The 22,055-nt window shown below is 36.6% G+C and overlaps 1 protein-coding gene across 1 annotated transcript in view; it reads left to right on the top strand.

The window, feature by feature from the left end:
* DNAH7 (dynein axonemal heavy chain 7) overlaps positions 1-22,055 on the top strand; it is a 250,612-nt gene that overhangs the window by 183,365 nt on the left and 45,192 nt on the right. Inside the window, exons 49-54 of the mRNA XM_059393094.1 lie at positions 4,548-4,738; positions 8,385-8,518; positions 9,398-9,733; positions 16,952-17,078; positions 18,397-18,591; positions 21,956-22,048. Of these exons, the coding sequence (XP_059249077.1) occupies positions 4,548-4,738; positions 8,385-8,518; positions 9,398-9,733; positions 16,952-17,078; positions 18,397-18,591; positions 21,956-22,048 (1,076 nt within the window). The remainder of the gene's footprint in view (positions 1-4,547; positions 4,739-8,384; positions 8,519-9,397; positions 9,734-16,951; positions 17,079-18,396; positions 18,592-21,955; positions 22,049-22,055) is intronic.

Here is a 22,055-nt window from a genome sequence, read left to right as displayed (position 1 = left end):
ATATTCCAAAAACAAGATTTAAAAATAACTGAGAAAAAGTTGAGTGTGTAGTAATTCTAGCCAACCAGTGAATAGGAAGCGAAACAAATAAAGCAAAAACTTAGCATGACTTTAACAATGTATAGTAAAAAAAAAAATGACAAAACTTCACAGAAAAGCACAATTTGAGTAGGACATCTCATTTGGTCTGATAAGAAAATTAAATGTTATAAACATGTCACTCTTTCAGAAATACATATTTTAGAAATAATGCCAAAGTTAACCTAGAAAAAAATAAATGAAAAAGCCAATAAAAATTCAGAAGAAGAGTGAGTTTTCAATTAACAAATAAGTTCTGGAATAAATTTTAATACATGTAAGCCTTTAACACATTATAAAGTAAATGTTATGAACCAATGGAAAAATGATAGGTTATTCAGCAAAGGGTGTTGAAGAAGTGGTTTTGTGGAAAAATGTGTTAAGTCAGAGTCTTACCTCAGACCAAAATATGTTCTAGATGAACTGAAGAATTAAATATGAAAGGCAAAAATAGAAGACATAAATGCTAAAAGAAAATAGGGGAATAACTAACTTGTCTTTGAGAAGAAACTTTCTAAGAAAATACACACTTGATAAAGAAAAATATTCATATATTTGACTCTAAAAATTTATAAGCTAAGCCAAGAAATATCAAACTTAAGAGACTATTGGGCAATTAGAATTTATGGAATTTATATCCCAATGTAAGCAATCAAACTGTGATCAAAATATTTTAAGTCAGGGCCCCTGGCTAGCTCAGTTGGTAGAACATGACTCTTGATCTCAGGATTGTGAGTTCGCACTCCATGTTGGATGTGGAGCCTATTAAAATATAAATTAAAAAATTTTTAAAATGGAAATAAAATATTTTAAAACAATGTGGAAATCTATTCCTTGCCATCTATTTGATAAGATTTTGAATTTTGAATTATATTTTTTAAGCTATGGCAATTTTTTAAAAGATTTACTTATTTATTTTAGAGACAGAGAGAAAGAGAGCAGGGGAAGGTAGGGGCAAAGAGAGAGGGAGAGAATCTCAAACAGACTCCCCGCTGATCGCGGAGCCCTGCGTGGGGCTCAGTCTCACAACCCTGAGATCATGACCTGAGCAGCAATCAAGAGTTGGATGCTTAACTGACTGAGCCACCCAGGTGCCCTGGCTGCGAAAATTTTTTAAAAAGAGTCTTTACCTGTGTGCCTAAGTGGCTCAGTTGGTTAAGCAACGGCCTTTGGCTCAGGTCATGATCCCAGAGTCCTGGCATTGAGTCCGCATCAGGCTCCCTGCTCAGCAGAGAGTCTGCTTCTCCCTCTGACCTTCCCCTCTCATGCTCTCAATCTCTCTCTCTCTCTCTCTCTCTCTCTCATGCTGTCTCAAATAAATAAATAGAATCTTTGAAAAAAGTCTTCACCTTTCAGAGGTACTTAGTCAAATACCTGAAAGTGAAGTTTTATGGTATCGAGCATTTGTTGGTAAATAATCCAGGGTGAGATGAGGAAGAAATGAAAGAAGTTGGGCTAAATTTACAAGGGTCCAAGCAGGAAGACTTGTATATCAAGTTCAGCATACTGTTCTTTTTGCTTTTGAACAAAGCTTGAAAAACTTTTTAAAAGATTTTATTATTTATGTTAAAGAGAGAGCACGAGTGGACAGGGTGGCAGGGAGGCAGAGGAAGAGCGAAAGAATCGCAAATCCCAAGCCTACTCAGTGCTGAGCGCAGAGCCCGACGCGGGACTCAATCTCACAACCGTGAGGTCATGACCCGAGCTGGTCTGGTGCTCCACTGACCGAGCCATCCAGGCGCCCCTGACCAAGGTTTGAAAATTTCTGCAAGTAAGAAAAAATGTAAAAAAAAAAAAAAAAAGTGTAAACAAACCTGGTTGTTTGAAAACAACCAGGAAATGGGAGCTATTTGTTACAACAATGTTAAAAGATACGAATAAAGTTTTAAAAACTAGCACTTTATGACAATGAACAATATTTGTTCCCCAATACCTATTGGTTTCCCTGTATTTCTGTGGGCAACATCGTGTTCGTAGTTAAAGAAATTCCCCAGCTTCCGTTGTGATTTGCATATGATCGTGGGACTATGGTCTGCCATCAGGGTGTGAGTGGACGTGCCCTTTGTGAGCCTCAGGAAACCTTCCTTAAGGATGTTTTTCCTTTTCTGTTTCACACACTGTCCTTCTCACCCTGGACGGATTCCCTCGGGCTCCCTTTACATGAGCTATAAAGTCCTTCTTCCGCATGTCACAGTCATTGTGGGTTTTTTATCACTTGGAGCTATACCGAATTGTAAAGAACGTACACAAAAGGAGAATGGGCCAGTGTACTAATAGATAATATCCGGGGGGGGGGGGGGGGGATAGAATTTGACAAAGAGCATCCAAAACATCAAGCCTTGAATACAAACTTTAACTATTTTTTACCTTTCAAGTATTACGAGTCATGAGTACAGTATTTATTGCTGTCCGTCTCACATGGTGGTTAAGGAAGCCGTGGCAGTAGCCACCCTGCTCAGTTCAAGTGTTTGCTTTGTCATTTACCAGTTGATTTAACTGGAAATTTTTGCTCCATTGTCTTGTCCCAGTTTCCCCACATGTAAAAATGGGGTAACAGTATGCCATGTTATTTAAAACATTTGAGGGTGAGAAGATAAAATGTCATCATGGTGCCTGGCATTTATAAATACAATATTATATAAAAACAGGTTTAAAAAGGGCAAAAAAGAGTGCTCACTGCAACTCTGAAAGTTCTACAGCCATTCAGGAAAGCAATTTGGCAATATAAATAGCCTTTAAATTAATTGCACTTCTAGGACTCCAGCTTGATTAAGTAATCAGAGATGAACACAAGGGTTTTTTCAAAAAGATGTTCACTGTAGCATTATTAACAACAGAAAAAATGGAAGCAATCTAAATAATAGATGAATGTATTTAATCCATTATAATGCACTCAGATTACTTAACTATGAAAAATAATCATTTTATTCAAGCAGAAAATGAAAATGGATTTTAAAATCATCTGAGATGCCTGCTTTGGTTAATTAAGATCTCAGCAGTGAAGGAAATTGACAGGACAATTTTAGAAATTCATTTAGCCAGGTGTAACCTCTGGGAAGGAGCAGAGTATGTCTGTACTTTAATGGCAATAGAAGTTCAAATACCCGCCATCCGGATACTCTAAGCTCCCCTTTCCCAGCAAGATTGCACATCTAGGCTCTCAAAGGACTTGCATAAAACACCATTATTCAAGGTTGGCTGCAATAGCACCCCCAAACTCCAACATGTAAGACTAATTTGGCAAATGTATCATGAGCCTTAACGATGTCACTGTTCTTTCATCCAAGGATTCCCTTTCTAGAATGCTGTCATAAGAAAATATTTTTAAGCACAAAGTTTTTGTACACAGTGCTATTTATAATATTGAGAACAGATAACAATTGAAATATATAATAGTAGAGAATTGACTTAAAATATTAGATAAATTAATATTGAGGCTATTATACAGTAATTAAAAGCATGTTTATTAATTTTAACTGGTATATTTATGATATAATGTCAAGCAAAATAATTAGGGTGTGAAATTAGATATATTGTTTAGTCTCGATTGTGTATAGAAAAAAATTAATAAAATACTGAAGAGAAAATTTATTCAAATAAATTCGAATAATTCAAAAAAATGTATTCAACAAAAATTATCATAGTTTTGGGTCCTTTTTCTATCAAACCATATATGAGTATGAGTCAATTATGTAAAATATTTAAAAGATAAGCTGAGCCACACTAAACATTCTAAGAGTTTATTTGAGCAAAAACTGGTTGGAATTGGGCATTGCCAATTGGATGTGGTTAGATCGCTCCACTGACCAGAGCTGGGGGAAGTCGGGAGAAAAGAAAGGAAATTATTTGGCTGGCAATAGCTTAAAACCTCTTGGTTATCCTTAGGATTTTGATTTTGATTTTGATTTTTGATTGTTATCCTTAGGATTTTTATTTTGACTTTGTGACCTTGAGACCTTAATAAGCTTAGATTCCGGCTTGCTTCGCTAGGTCACCATAGCATTAGAGCTGACTCAGCCTGATGGCCTCCTTAATTAACACTTTCATTCTTACCTACATTTCCTCATGTTCTACAATAAGCTCGAGTTACTTTCTTAATTAAAAGTCAGTAACCATTTAAATAGCTTCAACTTGAAATGTTTATTGTCCGGTGTCTCAGATGGATATACCTCCCCCCGTCGTACTGGGGCACACAGTGAATGGTAGACCAGGTGGGGAGCCCTGAGTAGGACCATAGCCAAGAAGTATGGAAGATGATGCAAAAGGACCAGATAGACCCACCAGTTCAGCCCATCCCGCAGGCACCCAGTTATTTTTTTATGACACTGTTTCCTTACACTCAGAAGACAAAAATAAATTTATAGGTAACTAGGAATAATAGTAATCCAGGGGCTGAAAGAATTTGGGGGGTTGCATGTTGACAGTCAATGTCTAAAATAACATGGCATCTTTTTCTGATTCCACTCCAGTGTTGCTAGAAAATGTTGGAGAAGAACTAGATCCTATTCTGGAACCTCTTCTACTGAAACAGACCTTTAAGCAGGGTGGGAGTACATGTATCCGACTTGGGGATTCGACCGTTGAATATGCACCGGATTTCCGCTTCTATATTACTACGAAGCTGAGAAATCCTCATTATCTTCCTGAAACATCAGTAAAGGCCAGTATCTAAATTGAATGTTTCTCTTTTGAATTTTACAATCAATGACTGTATTTTCCTCCTAAGGCATAAGAAGGACGGGTTTCCTAAGAAAAAGGGATTTTGTCCTTGTTTGGCATTTCCTGAAATTGCTGTAATAATTCCAAATGTTTATTTTGTGTGTGCATGTGAGTAATAAAGGAGCCTTCAGTATGAAGTGGAAAAAAAAAAAAAAAAACCACTCTGAGAATCTAATTCCTATAACTGATATTACTCTTAGAATTTCATTGTTAAGAATAGATGATATATATGTACCCCCTTTGTAATAAATGATAATATGCTAATTCTTGGCATTGAAATTTTTAAAAATCCATTCTTCTTTCTTGGAATAAGGATGCTGTTATCTAACTTTATATAATTACTGAAAAGAATTGATTTTCATCAGTGGTTCTTTGAAAATACTGGGAATTCCTTTCAAGAAAGCTAGTTTAAAGTTTTAGCCAATGACTAAAATTACTTGAGACATTGATCTGCGACTGAGCTCCTGGAGGTCATTCCATATTTTATTCCCAAATCTTGGCACTCAGTAAGGTTGGCATTTGGTCAATGTTTGTGGAATGAGTGTGGGAAGGAGGGATAACTTCCATTTATGGAAACTAGCAGGAGAGGACATTAAGAAATATTGATTCCGATTTTGAAAGTTACATATGGAGACAAGATTTAACCAGAGAGTTCAAAAACTGTCCTTTTTAAGAAATATTTAAATTAATGTGGGCCTCTGTCTACAGAGGCAGAGGAAGCACAAAGATGACATAATTCATTCCCTCCAAGATGAATTAACATGGCAACTGCTCTTAAGAGGTTTACACTATAAATAATATGTATGTTAAGTGACTATATTTATGACTAAGAAAACACAGGAGCTCTTAATTGGGGACATATTTTAGACTGGACATTCAGAGAAGTCAAGAAGACTGAGGGAAAGTGGGGTAACCCTTGAGGTTAGTTTTAAAAATATAATGTTAAAATATGGAAAATCTTGGCCACTATTTTTAACTAATTAAAATAAGTGTTATCTAAAATTGTGTATTGTCTATCAGGAGAAGTAGTATCTAGTAGTAGTTTAAACATGGATTCTGAAGCCATTTGAACCTGACTACCTTGGCTCAAAGCCTAGCTTTATCATTTGCCAGTTGTGTGACATTAGCCAAATTATTTAATCTCTCTGTCCCTCCATTCCCCAGTCTAGAAAATGGGAATAATAAATATCCAGCTCATAAAGTGGTATGAAGACTAAATAAATTAATTTAGGTAAGGGCTTAGAATAAGTCCCAGCACATAGTGTTATATGAGTGTTAATGATTAACATTATTATTTAACTTTTAAATATAAGTGAGAAAGTATGAAACATAAAAGAAAATGTTAAAATCCCAAAACTATGTTCATTTTTTTAAAATGACATGGAAAACCATTTTTACTTTTCAGTAAGACCTATGAAAATCTCACAAATGACTAACAATTCTTAGTTCACAGGTAACTAGTTATAGAAGCCATAAACTGCTGTGGGGAGCAAACTGATCTATGACTCAGTATTGAAACCCTTACAATCCCTAGGGCATCTTATTGCTTCATTATTTTTAATTGCTGGGATTGATTAAACAGGGATTAGAAAACATAGTGAGGCAGTTACTTGCTTTCATTTACAAATTAAAATACTTCCTTTAAATCCTATTTTTAGGGTCTTTTATGTACCTTTGCTTTCAAAAGTACCCAAGGGATGATACGGTGCTGCTATAATCCTTTTGAATCTAAATGAGAATAAAATTATGAAATCATATGTTGTATAATTTAAAATGTTTCTTTGTTATTATTTTCTTTAAATGTTTATTGTCATTTGTGAGCAAATGCTTAGATTTACAGAATCTTGATCTTAAAAGATCCAGCACTAACGGAATATGAATGAGTACCTCCATAGGTCTGAAACAATGAAGTAGAAGTTATAAAACATACATTTCTCTCAATACTTTGTGCCCTTGGTTCCTCATGCCAAGAGGAAAATCTCTCAAATGCTTTATTTTTTTCCCATGAATAAATGACAAAGCAGTAGAGAATTACAAAATAACATTTTATGAGTTGTTTTCAATTGCTTGATTTTAAGAATTTCTTATTCTCCCGTCTAAATGTATGATTACGCTCATATAATCTAGCCCTAGTGGTATCCAAAGCCCACCACAGGTCAAGTGAAGGGGGACAAACTTAACCAAGAGGAAACCACCAGGGAAAAGGTGCCAAGTTTGGTCACCTTCCTAGAGGTACTGCAAGAAATTGTTGTACACTTTCTGATCGCAGGTAGGACATTTTCTTACAGAGATGGAATTACCCTGTTCTTGCGGAGGGGGTATTCTCAAATTCTCTTACTAGGAAAGGTGGGGAAATGTGGAGTCTCCCACTCAGCAGCCAGAGCGCAAATACAGGCAGACACTTCACAGCCGATGGGCACGGATTCCACCAGAAATCAGCCGTAGCAGAAATGAAAGTCACGGGGAAAGGAGGCACAGAAGGTGATGCTCGAGACATAAACACAGAACCGAGCTCAAGACCCAAGGGCAGAGAGCAGACAGATTGTAAAACAGATGTTTAAAAGAGCCAGGGTGCAGGGTAGGGGGTCTCGAATTAAGCCAAGGTCAAGTAAGCATTTGTTGACCTATGGGTTCACTGATGATCAGAACCAAAGAGTTTCTGCAGTTTATTGCTGGGAGCACGAAGGGCGTATGGAGGCTGGGGTAAGAGTGGATTGTCACTGAAGAACGGAGGGAGGGGGAGGCAGAAAGCATATATAAATACATAAATTTTCAACAGTACCATTGTGACGATGCAAAGAGAGTATCATTCCATAGCTGAAGGGTTTGTGGGAGAAACAGAATGAATTATTCGTTTATTTGCTATGTGAAAGACCTCAGCATGCCACCTTTCCCACTTACGGGAAACAACCAGGGGAGGAGGAATTTTAAGATGTAGGAAACAGAGCCTGTAAGAGCCATTACATAGTAGGAGTATAAAGTAAGCGTTGATAGATTTCACCTCAATGCATACCAATAAATGTATATTTCCTAGTTCACAATAATGGCTGTTCATACTGTAATGTGATTATCTAATGGGCCATATTGTAATATTACATTAAATATCATACATTTTAAACCATGTAATATGATTATCACATTATAAATATCGTATATGCTCATGAGGAGTAATAACAGTGTTCTTTTTCCTCCTGTCTCACTTGTTAAGGTTTCCTTTACTTTTGGTTACCACCAGGATCCGTAACATAAATTAGCCCATCCAGCCAGTACGGAAGATAGCTTCCAACCTGATTCTAATGGATTTGGGGATTAAACAGTTGTCAGAAATTGGATCAGTTTGTAATAGGAATAAACTGATCACCCAACAAAACCCTTTGAAATATACATTTATGCCTGTGAGAAACTTTGGTGGGTTTTTAATCCAGCAGCCAAACTTGCCTATATCTTTAATCAAAATCTCTACAAATTGCCACTTTTCACATATACTACTATAGTAAATAGGTCTATTTTAAGGTTAAAACTTTTAAAAGTAGAGGCTTTCTCGATAGAAACGATGGTGCAATTCTTGTTTATTTTTCCATTTACAGGTGACATTACTCAACTTCATGATCACGTCGGAGGGAATGCAAGATCAGCTGCTGGGAATTGTGGTGGCCCGAGAGAGGCCAGACCTCGAAGAAGAAAAGCAAGCCTTGATACTACAAGGAGCTGAAAACAAAAGGTATCAAATCTTATAAAACACAGAATTATTGGGGCGCCTGTGTGTCTCAGTTAAGTGCTGGACCCTGGATTTTGGCTCAGGTCATGATCTCAGGTTGAACTGAGCACGGAGTCAGCTTCAGGGTCTCCCCCCCACCGCCCCCTGTCCCACTCACGTGCACGCGCTCTCTCTAAAAAACATGGTTCTTGTTTCAAGATCCCTTAGAATGGATTACGGTACATTTTAAAGCTGTGTTTTGTTAGATGTAGTAGGTGCATTGAATGGGGAGAATTAAGAGGAAAAGAGAAGGCATTACAATGTCTCTATGTTAATTTAGAAACCTGCATAAGAGTATATGTTTACATACAAGTTCTCGGGCACTAGAAGAACTGGAAGGCCTTCCCCACACAAGTCAAGGCAATGAATTTTCAAGTATTCAACAGAGTTTCAGCACAAAGTTTTGGTATTCACATGTAGCTGATGTTCTCTCTCTGAACGAGCCCACAGGACCCCACTGTCCGCTCACACTGTCTCTAGCACAGGTACAAAGGGTGAAGCTCTAGAAGTCATGAAAAATCTTGGGAAATAAATGGAGCGATACTTTCCGTTCACTCGAGGCTGAGATACTTGATGGCAGAGCAGATCGGCTCATACCTCTAACTCCCGTCACCACGTAAATGATCGTCGGGAAGAGAAGTGGAGCAGAGAGTCCTGTCTTTTTGACATTTGGCAAGATAAGAAATTAATTATACAACATCACCGTTATGGGTGTTTGTCACAAAGCGAAGCACAAACCACAAAGTTTAGGTTCCAAGCTCTTTGTTTCCTAGACAAGAATGTGGGCGCGAAGTGAATTTAAATGACTTCTTTTTCTTCTGAGAAAATTGTGTTTTATTCCAGGCAGTTAAAAGAAATAGAAGACAAGATTTTAGAAGTTCTTTCATCTTCGGAAGGCAATATATTAGAAGATGAAACCGCTATTAAGATATTATCTTCCTCCAAGGCTTTGGCTAATGAGATTTCTCAAAAGCAGGAAGTAGCCGAGGAGACGGAGAAGAAGATCGACCGCACGCGGCTGGGCTACCGGCCCATCGCCATCCATTCCGCCATCCTGTTCTTCTCCATCGCGGACCTAGCTAACATCGAGCCCATGTACCAATACTCACTGACCTGGTTTATTAACCTTTACATCCTGTCTATTGAAAATTCAGAGAAGTCTGAAATTTTAGCAAAAAGGTACGTAAAAGAAATACCGATTAGTAGGGATACTGACCGATGCATGAAAATTTAACAGTTAATTGGTGGCTCTTGCTGTGGTTACAGAATGGTGTGGGTGTGCCCTCTCTGCTAACACGAGCTGGATTAATCATTGCTCTAGAAATAAATTGGAGGATGAGAAATGGAATAGATGTGACCAAATTCAGCCTGCCAGGAAATCGTTTACTGGGAGATAGGATTATAATGTAATTCTAAAAGGAGGAAACATTTATCTGTGTTGATCATTTGCAAAATGTATTTGTGATTGGAGGCATGGAAAGACAGGACTCTTACCCTCTGTAAACCAGCGTTCCAAAAGTTGCAGATGTACATTCCGATTTATACATAGTCATACTTTGTCAAGTAACAAGGTTTTTTTTTTTTTAAATACCTTGTTGTGATTATTTGTGTTATTCTTACTTACATAAAATACCTTATTTTATACTTGGCTATTGTAATAAAGGAACTAAGACCTCGACAGTAAGTGTATAAGAGAATAAAATTTCATTTTATTATCAGTGAGGTGAATTTTAGTTTGGTATTGAAACCTATGTTGAATAGGATCTAACCTGAAATTACTTCCTGAACAAAGAAAATAGTTCATTGCGACTATGGCCCTCTCTAAACTTACTGATCAGTATGAAGCTGGATACTTCAGTTTCTTGACTGTTCATACCCACAAAGGAAATCCAATTTAATACTGGTCACTCGCAGTGCAGAATTACTTCATAGAAATTCCAAATGAGCATCTCCTGAAGATCTGAATTGAATTGCTCTCATTTACTCCAGTAGAACTCTGCTAAAATTTGAATATTCTTAGAGTGAGCAATTTCTTGCTAGTACTATTATTTTACAACCTTAAATATGAGATCAGTGAAGGTGTGAAGACTGACACTGGGCTTAGCGAACAGTCTCTCAGCTGTCTGCCCGTGAGGAAGAGAAGGGGGTGGCCACTTTCAAGAAGAAATTTTTTTATTATAATACTTGAAAATGTGCCGATTCTTTCTCTATTTCTTCTGCTATCTGGAATTTTCAAGGGTAGGAAGGATTACTAAAATATAGAAAACAACATTTTATGTGACCTTGCTTAGAAAAGCTCCCAACCACTTGCATTTTGTTAGTTAATTGAACAAGCATGTCTGGTTTTTACACGAGGTTCTGAGTTCCTGGAGACAAGGGTTTGGGAGGGTTTGTTTGTTTGTTTAATATTCCCAGAACTTACCACAGTGCTCATCACATGGCGCCACAACTGTAAACAGTGTTTTGTTTTTCACTGCAGTTGTTTTTCTGTTCCTTGTTAAAAACAAGTCACCAAAATATCATTTTAACTACTTTTAAATCAAGGTATTTGCTGGAGTCTAGGGAAGAAAACTAATTTTCTCTGTCATTTAGAGACACGCTTTGTGTACAAGAGTTAAAAATTAGAACAATTTTATGCTCTACAACTAATTATTCATTCCTTTACTATATCTTGTTTCACCAAATTAGAACTCACCCACGCATATGACATGTTTCTTCCTAACTGTGACCATAGTCCTTTATGATTTCTAGAAAATTAAATCCTTTTACCCAGATGTGAGATTTGGATGGAATCTAGAAAACAAAATATGTCTTCTCTACTTAAGATCCTTTCATTTTCATACAATGCAAATCTTATCCATGACTCCAGTGGTCCTGAAAGTGTAATTCTGGAACCAACCAAAGAGTAAATAGGAAAAGCATATTTGAAAACTTTCAATGAAATTATCAGTCTACACCCAGAAGCATGCAGAAATCAGAGTATTGCTCAATGAACTTTCATCATTGAAGACACCTGTGTAATTAGGGCCCAGATCAAGACCCAGAACGTTATCGACAGCCCAGAAACCCCACTTTGTGTCCCCTTCTAGAGACTAACCCAGCCACTTCCACCAAGCTGAAGACTGTCCTGACTTCCAACACCGTGGATTAGCTTGTCCTGTTCTAGAACATCGTGTGAATGGAACCAGTCTGTGCTCCGGGGTGTCTGGATGCTTATGTTCAGCATTGCATTCGTGACTTCATGTTCTTTTGTATGGGCCGCGGTTTATTCGCTGCCACTGTGCTAGTATGTTGTCGGGAAAGTACCGAAGCAAAATATTTTCTCAACCCAGTTTTCTCCACGAAGGTAGTAGAGAAAGAAAACAGGTTGGTTATTCAGTAAACATTAAACCAGAATGTGTTGCGTATCACAGGAAATCCACTAACAGATCATGAAGGTAGAAATCTCAGCCCAAATTTATCTGCTAACTGAAGTGACCATCTGCGCTAGCAAACTGGCTTTAGCCACAGGAAAAACACACATGGTTTGTGGAGGAGGTTCCGCTGCACCCCATCCTGGCCAGCACCTGTGATCTCTTGTTTTCCTAATGACGGCAGTTCTATCAGGTGTGAGGTAATCGCTCATCATGTTTCGATCTGCATTTCCCTGAAAATTAGTGATGCTGAGCATCTTCTCATGAGCCCTATTGCCTATTTTGATGTCCTCTTTCTTTTAATTTAAAGATTTTATTTATTTATGTGACAGAGAGATAGCACAAGGAGGCAGAGCAACAGGCAGAGAGAGAGGGAGAAGCAGACTCTCCACTGAGCAGAGAGCCCAATGCAGGACTCGATCCCGAGACCCTGAGATCATGACCTGAGCTGAAGGCAGCCGTTCAACCAATTGAGCTACCTAGGCACCCTATTTTAATGTCCTCTTTAGAAAAATGTCTGTTTAGGTCTTCGGCCCATTTTTTAATCAGATTTTTTTGTTATTCAGTTGTTAGTTCCTTGTATATTTTGGATATTACCTATTTGATATTTGGTCTGCAAAAAATTTCTCCCATGGCTGCCCTTTCATTTTTTTGTTGTTTCCTTTGGGTTTTTTTGTTGTTGTTGTTTCTGTGTTGTGTGTATGTGGGGCGTGTGTGTGTGTGTGTGTGTTGCTTATTTTGAAGTACAGTTGACACACAATATTCTTTTAGTTTCAAGTGCACAGCATAGTGACTGGACAAGACCATATGTTATGCTTTGCTCCCCACAAGGGTAGCTCCTGCCTGTCACCATACAACACTATTGCAATGTCATTGACTTAGTCCCTATGCTGTACCTTTTATTCTCGTGACTTCATTCGGTAACTGGAGGCCAGCACCTCCCACCCCGCTTCACGCACTGTGCCCAGCCCCTCAACACACTCCTCCCTGGCAACCATCAGTTCTCTGTACTTATGGGTCTGTTTCTGCTTTTTGTTTGTTTGTTTTGTTTTTTAGATTCCACATAGGAGTGAAATCATAGGGTATTTGTCTTTGTCCGACCTATGTCACTTAGGATTCTATTCTCTAGATCATCCATGTTGTCACAAATGGCAAATCTCATTCTTTTCTGTGACTGAGGAATATCCCATTGTGTATTTATGTACATTTATATACATTTTCTTTATCCATTCATCTACTGACAGGCACCTGGGTGGCTACTGTACCTTGGCCGTGGTAAGTAATGCAGCGATAAATATAAGGGTGCATGTATCTTTCCAAATTAGTGTTTTCATTTTCTGGGTAAATACCCAATAGTGAAATTACTGAATCATATGGTATTTTTGTTTTAAAGTTTTTTGAGGAACCTCCATACTGTTTTCCATAGTGGCTGTACCAATTTAAATTCCCACCAACAGTGCACAAGGGTTCCTTTTGTCCACATCCTCACCAACACTTCTTGTCCTTTTGATTCTAGTGATTCTGAGAGGTGTCAGCTGGTACCTCGTTGTGGTTTTGATTTGCATTTCCTGGGTGATTAGTGATGTTGTGCATATTTTCATGTGTCTGTTTGACTCTGTATGTCTTTGGAAAAATGTCACTCAGATCCTCTGCCTATTTTTAATCAGAATATTTAGGGTTTTGGTTTTGAGTTTTATAAGTTGTTTATATATTTTGGATATTAATCCCTTCTCAGATATATCATTTGTGAATATCTTCTCCCATTCAGTAGTTGCCTTTTTGTTTTGTCGATGGTTTTCTTCACTGTGCAAAAGCTTTTTATTTGTATAGTCCCAATAGTTTCTTTTTGCTTTTTTTCCCTCTTGCCCAAGGAGACGTATCTAGAAAATGTTGCTAAAGCCAATATGAAGGGAAACTACCACCTGTTTTCTTCTAGGAGTTTTATGGTTTCAAGTCTTACATTTAGATATTTAATCCATTTTGAGTTTATTTTTGTATATGGTACCAGAAAATAGCCCAGTTTCATTCTTCCACATGCTGCTCTCATTTTTCCAACGTCATTTGTGAAAAGACTGTCTTTTCCTCCCATTGAATATTTTTGCCTCCTTTGCCATAGAAGAATTGGCTGTGTAAGCATGGATTTATTTCTTGTTGCTATTTTGTTTTCTTAGTTGTTTCTACATGCAGAAGCTTTTGGGTTTGAATTAGTCCCATTTGTTGATTTTTGCTTTTGTTTTGTGCTTTTGGTGTCATGTCCAAGAAAATCACTGGTGAAATCGATGTTGATAGGTTTCTTCCCTACGTTTTCTTCTAGGAGCTTTATGGTATAAGGTCTTCAGTTTTCATCTTAGACCCATTTTGAGTCCATTTTTATGAGTGGTATGAAATAGGGGTCCATTTTCATTGCTCTACGTGCACATGTTCTGCATTTGTGACATGCATTGACCTTGGGCACATCATGCTAACCAAGATAAGTCAGAGAAAAGTACTGTGGATATCACTTATATGTGGAATCAAAACAAAGTTCATGTCTGTAAAACCTAAAAACAACAACAAACAGTAAAATGCTGGTTACCAAGGGAAGGGGGTAGGTAGGATAAATCGATGGTGTTTCAGGGTATCAACTTGTAACAACTAGTAAAATTATTTCTTATTTCTTTCTACTCAGCAACTAAAACATATTTTATTTTTGCTTGCCTTCTGATGGTTATTATTCATAATAATTCTTACTTAACTATTACACCAAACATACATTATGACTGTCATATATATGTATATATATGACTGTGACATATAGCTATATACTGTGAAATAGCTATAGTAATTTGGATCATCTGGTTTTTATCAAATTTTTAATATAGCAAAAAAAAAAAAACAGCAAAAAAACAACCCTCCATTGAAGTACAGAAACAAAAATCTAATGAGGATATAGTTTTTTTACAGGGACCAAAGAGAAATCTCTCTCAGTAAACAATATAAGTGTATACATACACTTTGAGTGTTTTTTTTCTTTTCCTTCCACTTCTATCAAGATCATTTTTCCCGTGTTACTAAGTACTCTTCTGAAACATAACTTTTTTTTTTTTAAAGATTTTATTTATTTATTTGACACAGAGAGAGAGAGAGAGACACAGTGAGAGAGAGAACACAAGCAGGGGGAGTGGGAGAGGGAGAAGCAGGCTTCCCGCCGAGCAGGTGACCCGAAGCGGAGCTCCATCCCAGGACCCTGGGATCATGACCTGAGCTGAAGGCAGAGGCTTAACAACTGAGCCATCCGGGCGCCCCGAAACATAACTTTTAATAGTTGCACAATATACCATTTTGTGAATGTGCCATGATTTTCATATTTTAAGACTCTCAAGTAATCCACATTGTTCATTATTTCTTAGGCTAGGATCCCAAAATTAGAACAAAGGTGTTTACCTCTTTCAGACTCCTGAATGATTATTCAAATATACAACTCCATTGGAGGAAGGCAAATGATCTTATATCCCCCTAACACACATCAACATTGAAAATTGTCATTCTATCCTCTTTTTCACTATAATTCAATTATTAAAATATTGAATTTTAATCTGCATTTTTATCACTGAGACTGAACTTGAATTTCTAATATGAGTGACCCTTATAATTTCCCCTTCAATATTCCTATCCATAAGAGGAAATTTTTTTTTTTTTAGGAAATTTGTTTTAAAATGCAGACATTTTTATTTTATTCTAGAAAGACCAAATCTGCATTACCCTGTATTAATTGTACTGTTACAGATGAGACAAACTAAATACCAAGTGTGAAACGACCATGATCAACATAAAAATGGGGACAGGAATTGTATGATTATTTTAAATCTTCAGAGAATTCAACTATATTTCAGCAACTAGTTTCAAAGCCCTCTCTACCAAGTCCTTTTTCAGAGTTCTCAACTAGAAATAAAATACATCAATTTGTTGTAATATTCATTATGAGAATGCTGGCAAGGGACAAAATAATTAAAGAAACATGCAAGTCAGGAGAAAAATTGAGCTGAAATGCTTGGTAGCCTAGGATGTCATTCTGAAAATAGCCAAGATATGGTGGTACTAGTAGATTATTCTTTTTAGACACATTAAGAAACACTGATAAAATTTTGTTTAACCAAAAAACTATACTAATTTTCCCTTCAGGTAAGTTGATCTGCGTAGTTTGGGCCATTGTCAATCATTAGCTCTCTGCAAAGGTTCTCAGTCAACTATTTATTCTGTTTATTTCTATTATAACTATTATAACCTATTTAATAAAAAATATTTTTGAAATTTTTCTTTCAAAGATGGGTTTATTTTCCCCTATGAGATAATTAAGTGAAAATTCTTAAACTGTTATATTCATGTAAAGAATTGCTATGAATACAGAGAACACATGTTAGCACTTACAAGGAAGTTGTTAGTTGCACATATGATTAGTCATATTTCCATGTTCCATCTATGTGGTAAATAAAAATGTAGCTTATCAAGTTTTGTGATTTCTCCAGCTTTTATGGATTTATGAGCAGAGTAACATACTACGAAATGTTAATTTAATTAAAAAGCTATCAATTTTAATCTGTGAATTTAATATATAATATAGAACTTTGGAAGTATCTACAGAATAAAAAAAATCAAATTTTACCCCAAGAAATGCTTTAGAGTTAAAAATAGTCCACAAATCTTTAAATGTATTAGATCAATGTACTATGCATTGACTTTTTTTCCAAAAGAAAGACTAAGTTTGTTTTTTTTTTTTAAATCAATCAACAGTAAAATGCAGTTCTACTGAAGTGTTTCTACATTGTGTAGCTTTCAAATTGGTACATCCTGTTAATGACGACCATTGATTGTTTTGGAGGTAATTGACCAGAAAGCTTATTAGAGGAATATACATGTAAATGATTTATACTGTGTTTCCTTGAGAGCATTTTTTTAAGGTATAATGCATTTTTGTTTATTCACTTGTCCTTCTGTTGTCTTGTAGGCTTCAGATTCTCAAGGATCACTTTACTTACTCCCTGTATGTCAATGTCTGCCGGTCGCTCTTTGAAAAGGATAAGCTACTCTTTTCCTTTTGTCTAACTGCTAACCTGCTACTACATGAACGTGAGGTCAGTACTGTTATAATTTGTAGAAAAAGACTAACACTGATTCATTAATTTACTAATTTGTATGGGTATGTGTGTGTATGTCTATACATACATAAAAAGGGGTTGCAAATAGTTAAACAAGAATTATAGTTAAGGAAAGACATCACAGCTAGACTGAATTTCAGAGGTGAAAAAGTAATTAAAGCAGAGTGCACTATGACATTTTTAAATTTATGTGTGCTTTAATTGAAAATAAATTACTCTCTATTAGAATCTCATTTAAGTATGCTTATAAATTTACTAACTATGTTGATACATTTACCCCAAGTAATCACGTAAATGGCAATGTTTTTAAGAACTTGTGCAAGCTAGTTTAATCCAACTATTTGGGTTTAACCATACCTTTCACAAATTTTTGTTCTATTTCAAATCTATTCATTTAAAATATAAGAAATGCCTTAAGAATGAAAGAGGTATTGAAAATAGTGACAAAATTTACTATTTTATTTACTTAGGTGTATAAGATTTATTCATTGGATTTGGTGATGTATCAGTTGAATCCTGAAGGAATAAAGGCTTTATTCTTGCATTTCTTGCACAAGTTTCATAGCAATACCTCATTATGTTTTACAGAGAATAATTGCAAATATGGCAGACTGAATGCTTTCTGTCTTCCCCCAATTTTTATCTTATTCCTCTTTATATTTATTGGGTATAGTTGACACACAGTGACACACAGCAGTTTCAGGTGTACAACATAGTGATTCATCAACTCTATACTGCCAAGTGTTAAGTACCATCCTCCACCACATAATGCTGTTACAGCACCGTCGACTATATTCCCTGTGCTGTAGCGTTTATTCCTGGGAATTACTCATTTCATACCAGAAGCCTGGATCTCCCAGTCACCTTCACCTGTGTTTGCTGATTCCCTGCCCTCTGCCTTCTGTCTTCCCAATTTTTAGAGCCTGTAAGACTCTATAAAAAGACATTTTTAGAGCCTGTAAGACTCTAAAAAGACATTTTTAGAAAACATTTACTCAAATAGAATTGTTCTGTTTAGATGAGTAATTCTGGAGGAAAATTATCAAAAAGTAGCTATCGAGAATAGACCTATTTCGAAAGCCAGTTGTAATGGATAAATGGTTTCATATGAGGAAGTTCTCAGGGGCTCTACCAGGAGTTATAGAATTCCATAAAGACATTACCTAAAACTTGAAAATCAATAGTTCTTTTAAAATGGCTTAAATGTAATATATATATATATATATATATATATATATATATATATATAAAATGAATTCATTTCTGACTCTACATGCTACTTTGTTTTCCAAAGATTAATAAAGCTGAGTGGAGATTTCTGCTGACTGGTGGCATCGGATTGGACAATCCTCACGCCAACCCCTGCACGTGGCTTCCTCAAAAATCATGGGATGAAATATGTCGGCTGGATGATTTACCGTCCTTCAAAAATATTCGTAGGGAATTTGTGCACTTAAAGGATGGATGGAAAAAAGTATATGATAGTTTGGTATGTTTTTAGCTCTTTTGCTTATTCCAAAGTTTTTAAATGGACAAAATAATGCTTAATAATTTATTTTTATCTTTGAATAAAAACAATATTTAATTAAGCTTTAAACAGTTTGGAAGTAATTTTCTTTTAAAGATTTTATTTATTTATTTGACACAGAGAGAGAGAGAGAGAGATCACAAGTAGGCAGAGAGGCAGGCAGAGGGAGAGGAGGAAGCAGGCTCCCTGCTGAGCAGAGAGCCCGATGCGGGGCTCAATCCCAGGACCCTGAGATCATGACCTGAGCCGAAGGCAGAGGCTTAACCTACTGAGCCACCCAGGCACCCCTTTAATTAAGCTTTAAACAACTGTTCAGATCTTGAAGTCAAGGTTTAGATTTATTTTATCCTCACCTTCTAAATTGGTAGTTCTCTTCTGAACTTGTGTTCAAATCCTTAAAGTGTATGGAGATGCAGAGCCCTTAAAATATTCTTTTCGAGGGACGCCTCTCTCTCTGCCTGCCTCTGTGCCTGCTTGTGATCTCTGTCTGTCAAATAAATGAATAAAATCTTTAAAAAGATATATTCTTTTTGAATTTCCATGCCAGGTTTTTATTTATTAACAATTTAGACTTTACAACCATAATAGCAGGTAAATTAAAAATTTTACAAAAGAGGGTACCTGGCTGTCTCGGTAGAACATGGGACTCGATCTCTGGGCTGTAAGTTCAAACCCCATGTTTGGTGTAGAGATTACTTAAAAATAAAATCTTTTTTTGAAATTTCATTTTATTTTTTTTCAGTGTTCCAAAATGCATTGTTTATGCACCACACCCCGTGCTCCGGGCAGTGTGTCCTCCACAGCCCCCACCCGCTCCTAGTACCCGCCCCCTCCCACATCCCTCAGTTTGTTTCTCAGAACATGGAGGGCATGGGGAGATGGAGAGGAGAAGTGAGTTGGGGGAAATTGGAGGGGGAGACAAACCATGAGAGACTGTGGACTCTGAGAAAAATAAAATCACTTAAAAAAAAATTTTACCAGGGTGCCTGGGTGGTGCAGTTGAGTGTCTGACTCTTGGTTTCAGTTCGGGTCATGGTCTTAGGGTCATGGGATCGGGCTCCACACTCAACGCAAGATTCCCTCTCCCTTTGGTCCTCCTGCTTGCGCTCTCTCTCTGAAATAAATAAATCTTTAAAACAAAATTTTTTTTTTTTTATAGAAGAGCTCTTGTTTAGATTTTCTGAACGCAGGATATAAACGCAGATATAAGCTAGGATGAGGATGTAAGTTAATAAACATTTTTGTCTGTCGACATAAGGTTCAGGGGCCAAGGGCAGGCTACCCAAAATGTGCCACTTTGGCATATGGATTATTTTAAACAAACGTTACTTAAGTGACAGTTTGTGCAAGAGGACCCTCCCTCCCCCGGAGAGTGGAAATAAATCTCCCAGGTGCAAGGTACCCTCCCTGTATCAGCAGGTAAAAAGACAACTCCAGCACTGGAGACCAGAAATTTAGAGCACAGAAGGCTGTATCCACAACCCTTGGGGGTCCTGGGTGGCTCGGCTGGTTAAGCCACTGCCTTCGGTTCAGGTCATGATCCTGGATTCCCAGGATCGAGTCCGCATCAGCTCCCCACTCAGCGGGGAGTCTGCTTCTCCCTCTGACCCTTCCCCTCTCGTGCCCTCTCTCTCTCAAATAAATAATAAATAAAATCTTTAAACAAAACAAAACCCTTGTTACTTTCTACTAATTTACTACCCCAGCCCAAATTCTATTTAGAATTCCTTACTAACTGAAACTCCCAAAGTTAAGTTTTCTTTTTTTTTCTGTCGATTCCTCACAGATCAATGGTTTCTTTGTCTAGAAAGGATAAAAACTGCCTGCCTTGATCATTTCTTTAGGTCTCTGTGTTATTATTGGGCCTCTATGCACATGTAATAAGACTTTTAGGGTTTTTTCCTCCTGTTAACCTGTTTCAAGTAAATTTAATTTGTGCTCTAGCTAGAAACTTGGACAGAAAAAATTTCCACCTCCCTTTCAGAGGGAAAAGCTAATAGCTCTTAAACAACTTTTCATGGGACCCTATCTTGAGAATTGGAGACTATGATAGTCAACACAAGCCACAAAACAGTGTCCCTTCTGGCACGCACAGAAATTGTTGCCTTCCGTCACTTTTTTTTTTTTTTTTTTTTTTTTTTTTTAAGCACGAGGGTGAGTATTTTGCCAATTCATAATTACTTTTTTCTACCCCTTTATTTCTACTCTCTTAACATTCAGCTTTCCTGGGTGTAATATGCAAGAGCTCTCTTTAGGGAAGGTGGGAAAGAGAAAGAAAGTGCAAGATTTGCAGAGAGTATTTTTTATTTGTTTACCAACTTGTATTATACACAACAGTGAGATTGTATCTGTACATAAATGCAAATATTTTGGACTGAATCTCATTTGAATCTCTATTAGTAATAAAAACATATTTCCTAGGGATGGATGTGTTTTTGTGAGTCCTTCATTCTAATTTGAAATAGAAATTTTATTGACTATGCTGAGGCATGAAGATTTCTAATATAAGATATCACATAGCCTTCCCTAGAGTTTTAAAATTTTTATAAATATCTCCCCCTTTGATTTTTTTGAACTTACTCCTCTTGGGATCTTAATGCCTTTCTTCTTGTGTATTTTTAATAACTCTCTCTCTTTGTCTTCTTTATTATATATAGTTTCAAATATACCTTTATTTTTAAAAAAGACACCAAAACATTGTTCAAACAGGAAATATCACAATAAACTTAAGTATAATGCCTTTCTTCTTTTGTAATAAATATTTATTTTTATAAATAGATGATGACAGTAGTTGGTAGGTTTTAAAATGCCTTTGGAGAAATAATGGGAAAACTCTGTATGCACATTTTTTAGTAACAGGATTCATTTGTCTAATGATTAGTATTCATATTGACATTAGCCTGCTTAATTCATGTCCTCATTTTGATTCCTTTGTGGTGCTTTAAATTTTCTTTTCATCCCTTATTTCATAACTTTACCCCAGCCTAATAAAATTTACATTAGTATTCGTGATTTCACTTAGTCATGATATGCTTTCCCTAAAAATCAGTTTCTAAGTCAAAATACTATTCTCTTTAGAAATAATCTCTAGGGACACCTGGGTGGCTCAGTGGGTTAAAGCCTCTGCCTTCAGCTCAGGTCATGATCTCAGGGTCCTAGGATGGAGCCCCACATTGGGCTCTCGGGAGCCTGCTTCCCCCTCTCTCTCTGCCTGCCTCTCTGCCTACTTGTAATCTCTGTCCGTCAAATAAATAAATAAAATCTTAAAAAAAAAAAAAGAAAGAATCTCTAAAATAACATTGAATTATGTCTATTGCAATTTTAGGAACCACATCATGAAGTTTTTCCTGAAAATTGGGAAGAGAAAGTAAATGAGTTTCAAAGGATGCTTATCATTCGTTGCTTGAGGCCAGACAAGGTAAGCA

Source organism: Mustela nigripes, chromosome 3 (genome assembly GCF_022355385.1).
Source record: "Mustela nigripes isolate SB6536 chromosome 3, MUSNIG.SB6536, whole genome shotgun sequence".
Taxonomy (NCBI): Eukaryota; Metazoa; Chordata; class Mammalia; order Carnivora; family Mustelidae; genus Mustela; species Mustela nigripes.
The sequence above is the reverse complement of the archived record's forward strand: the minus strand, read 5'-3'. Positions and strand labels throughout refer to the sequence as shown.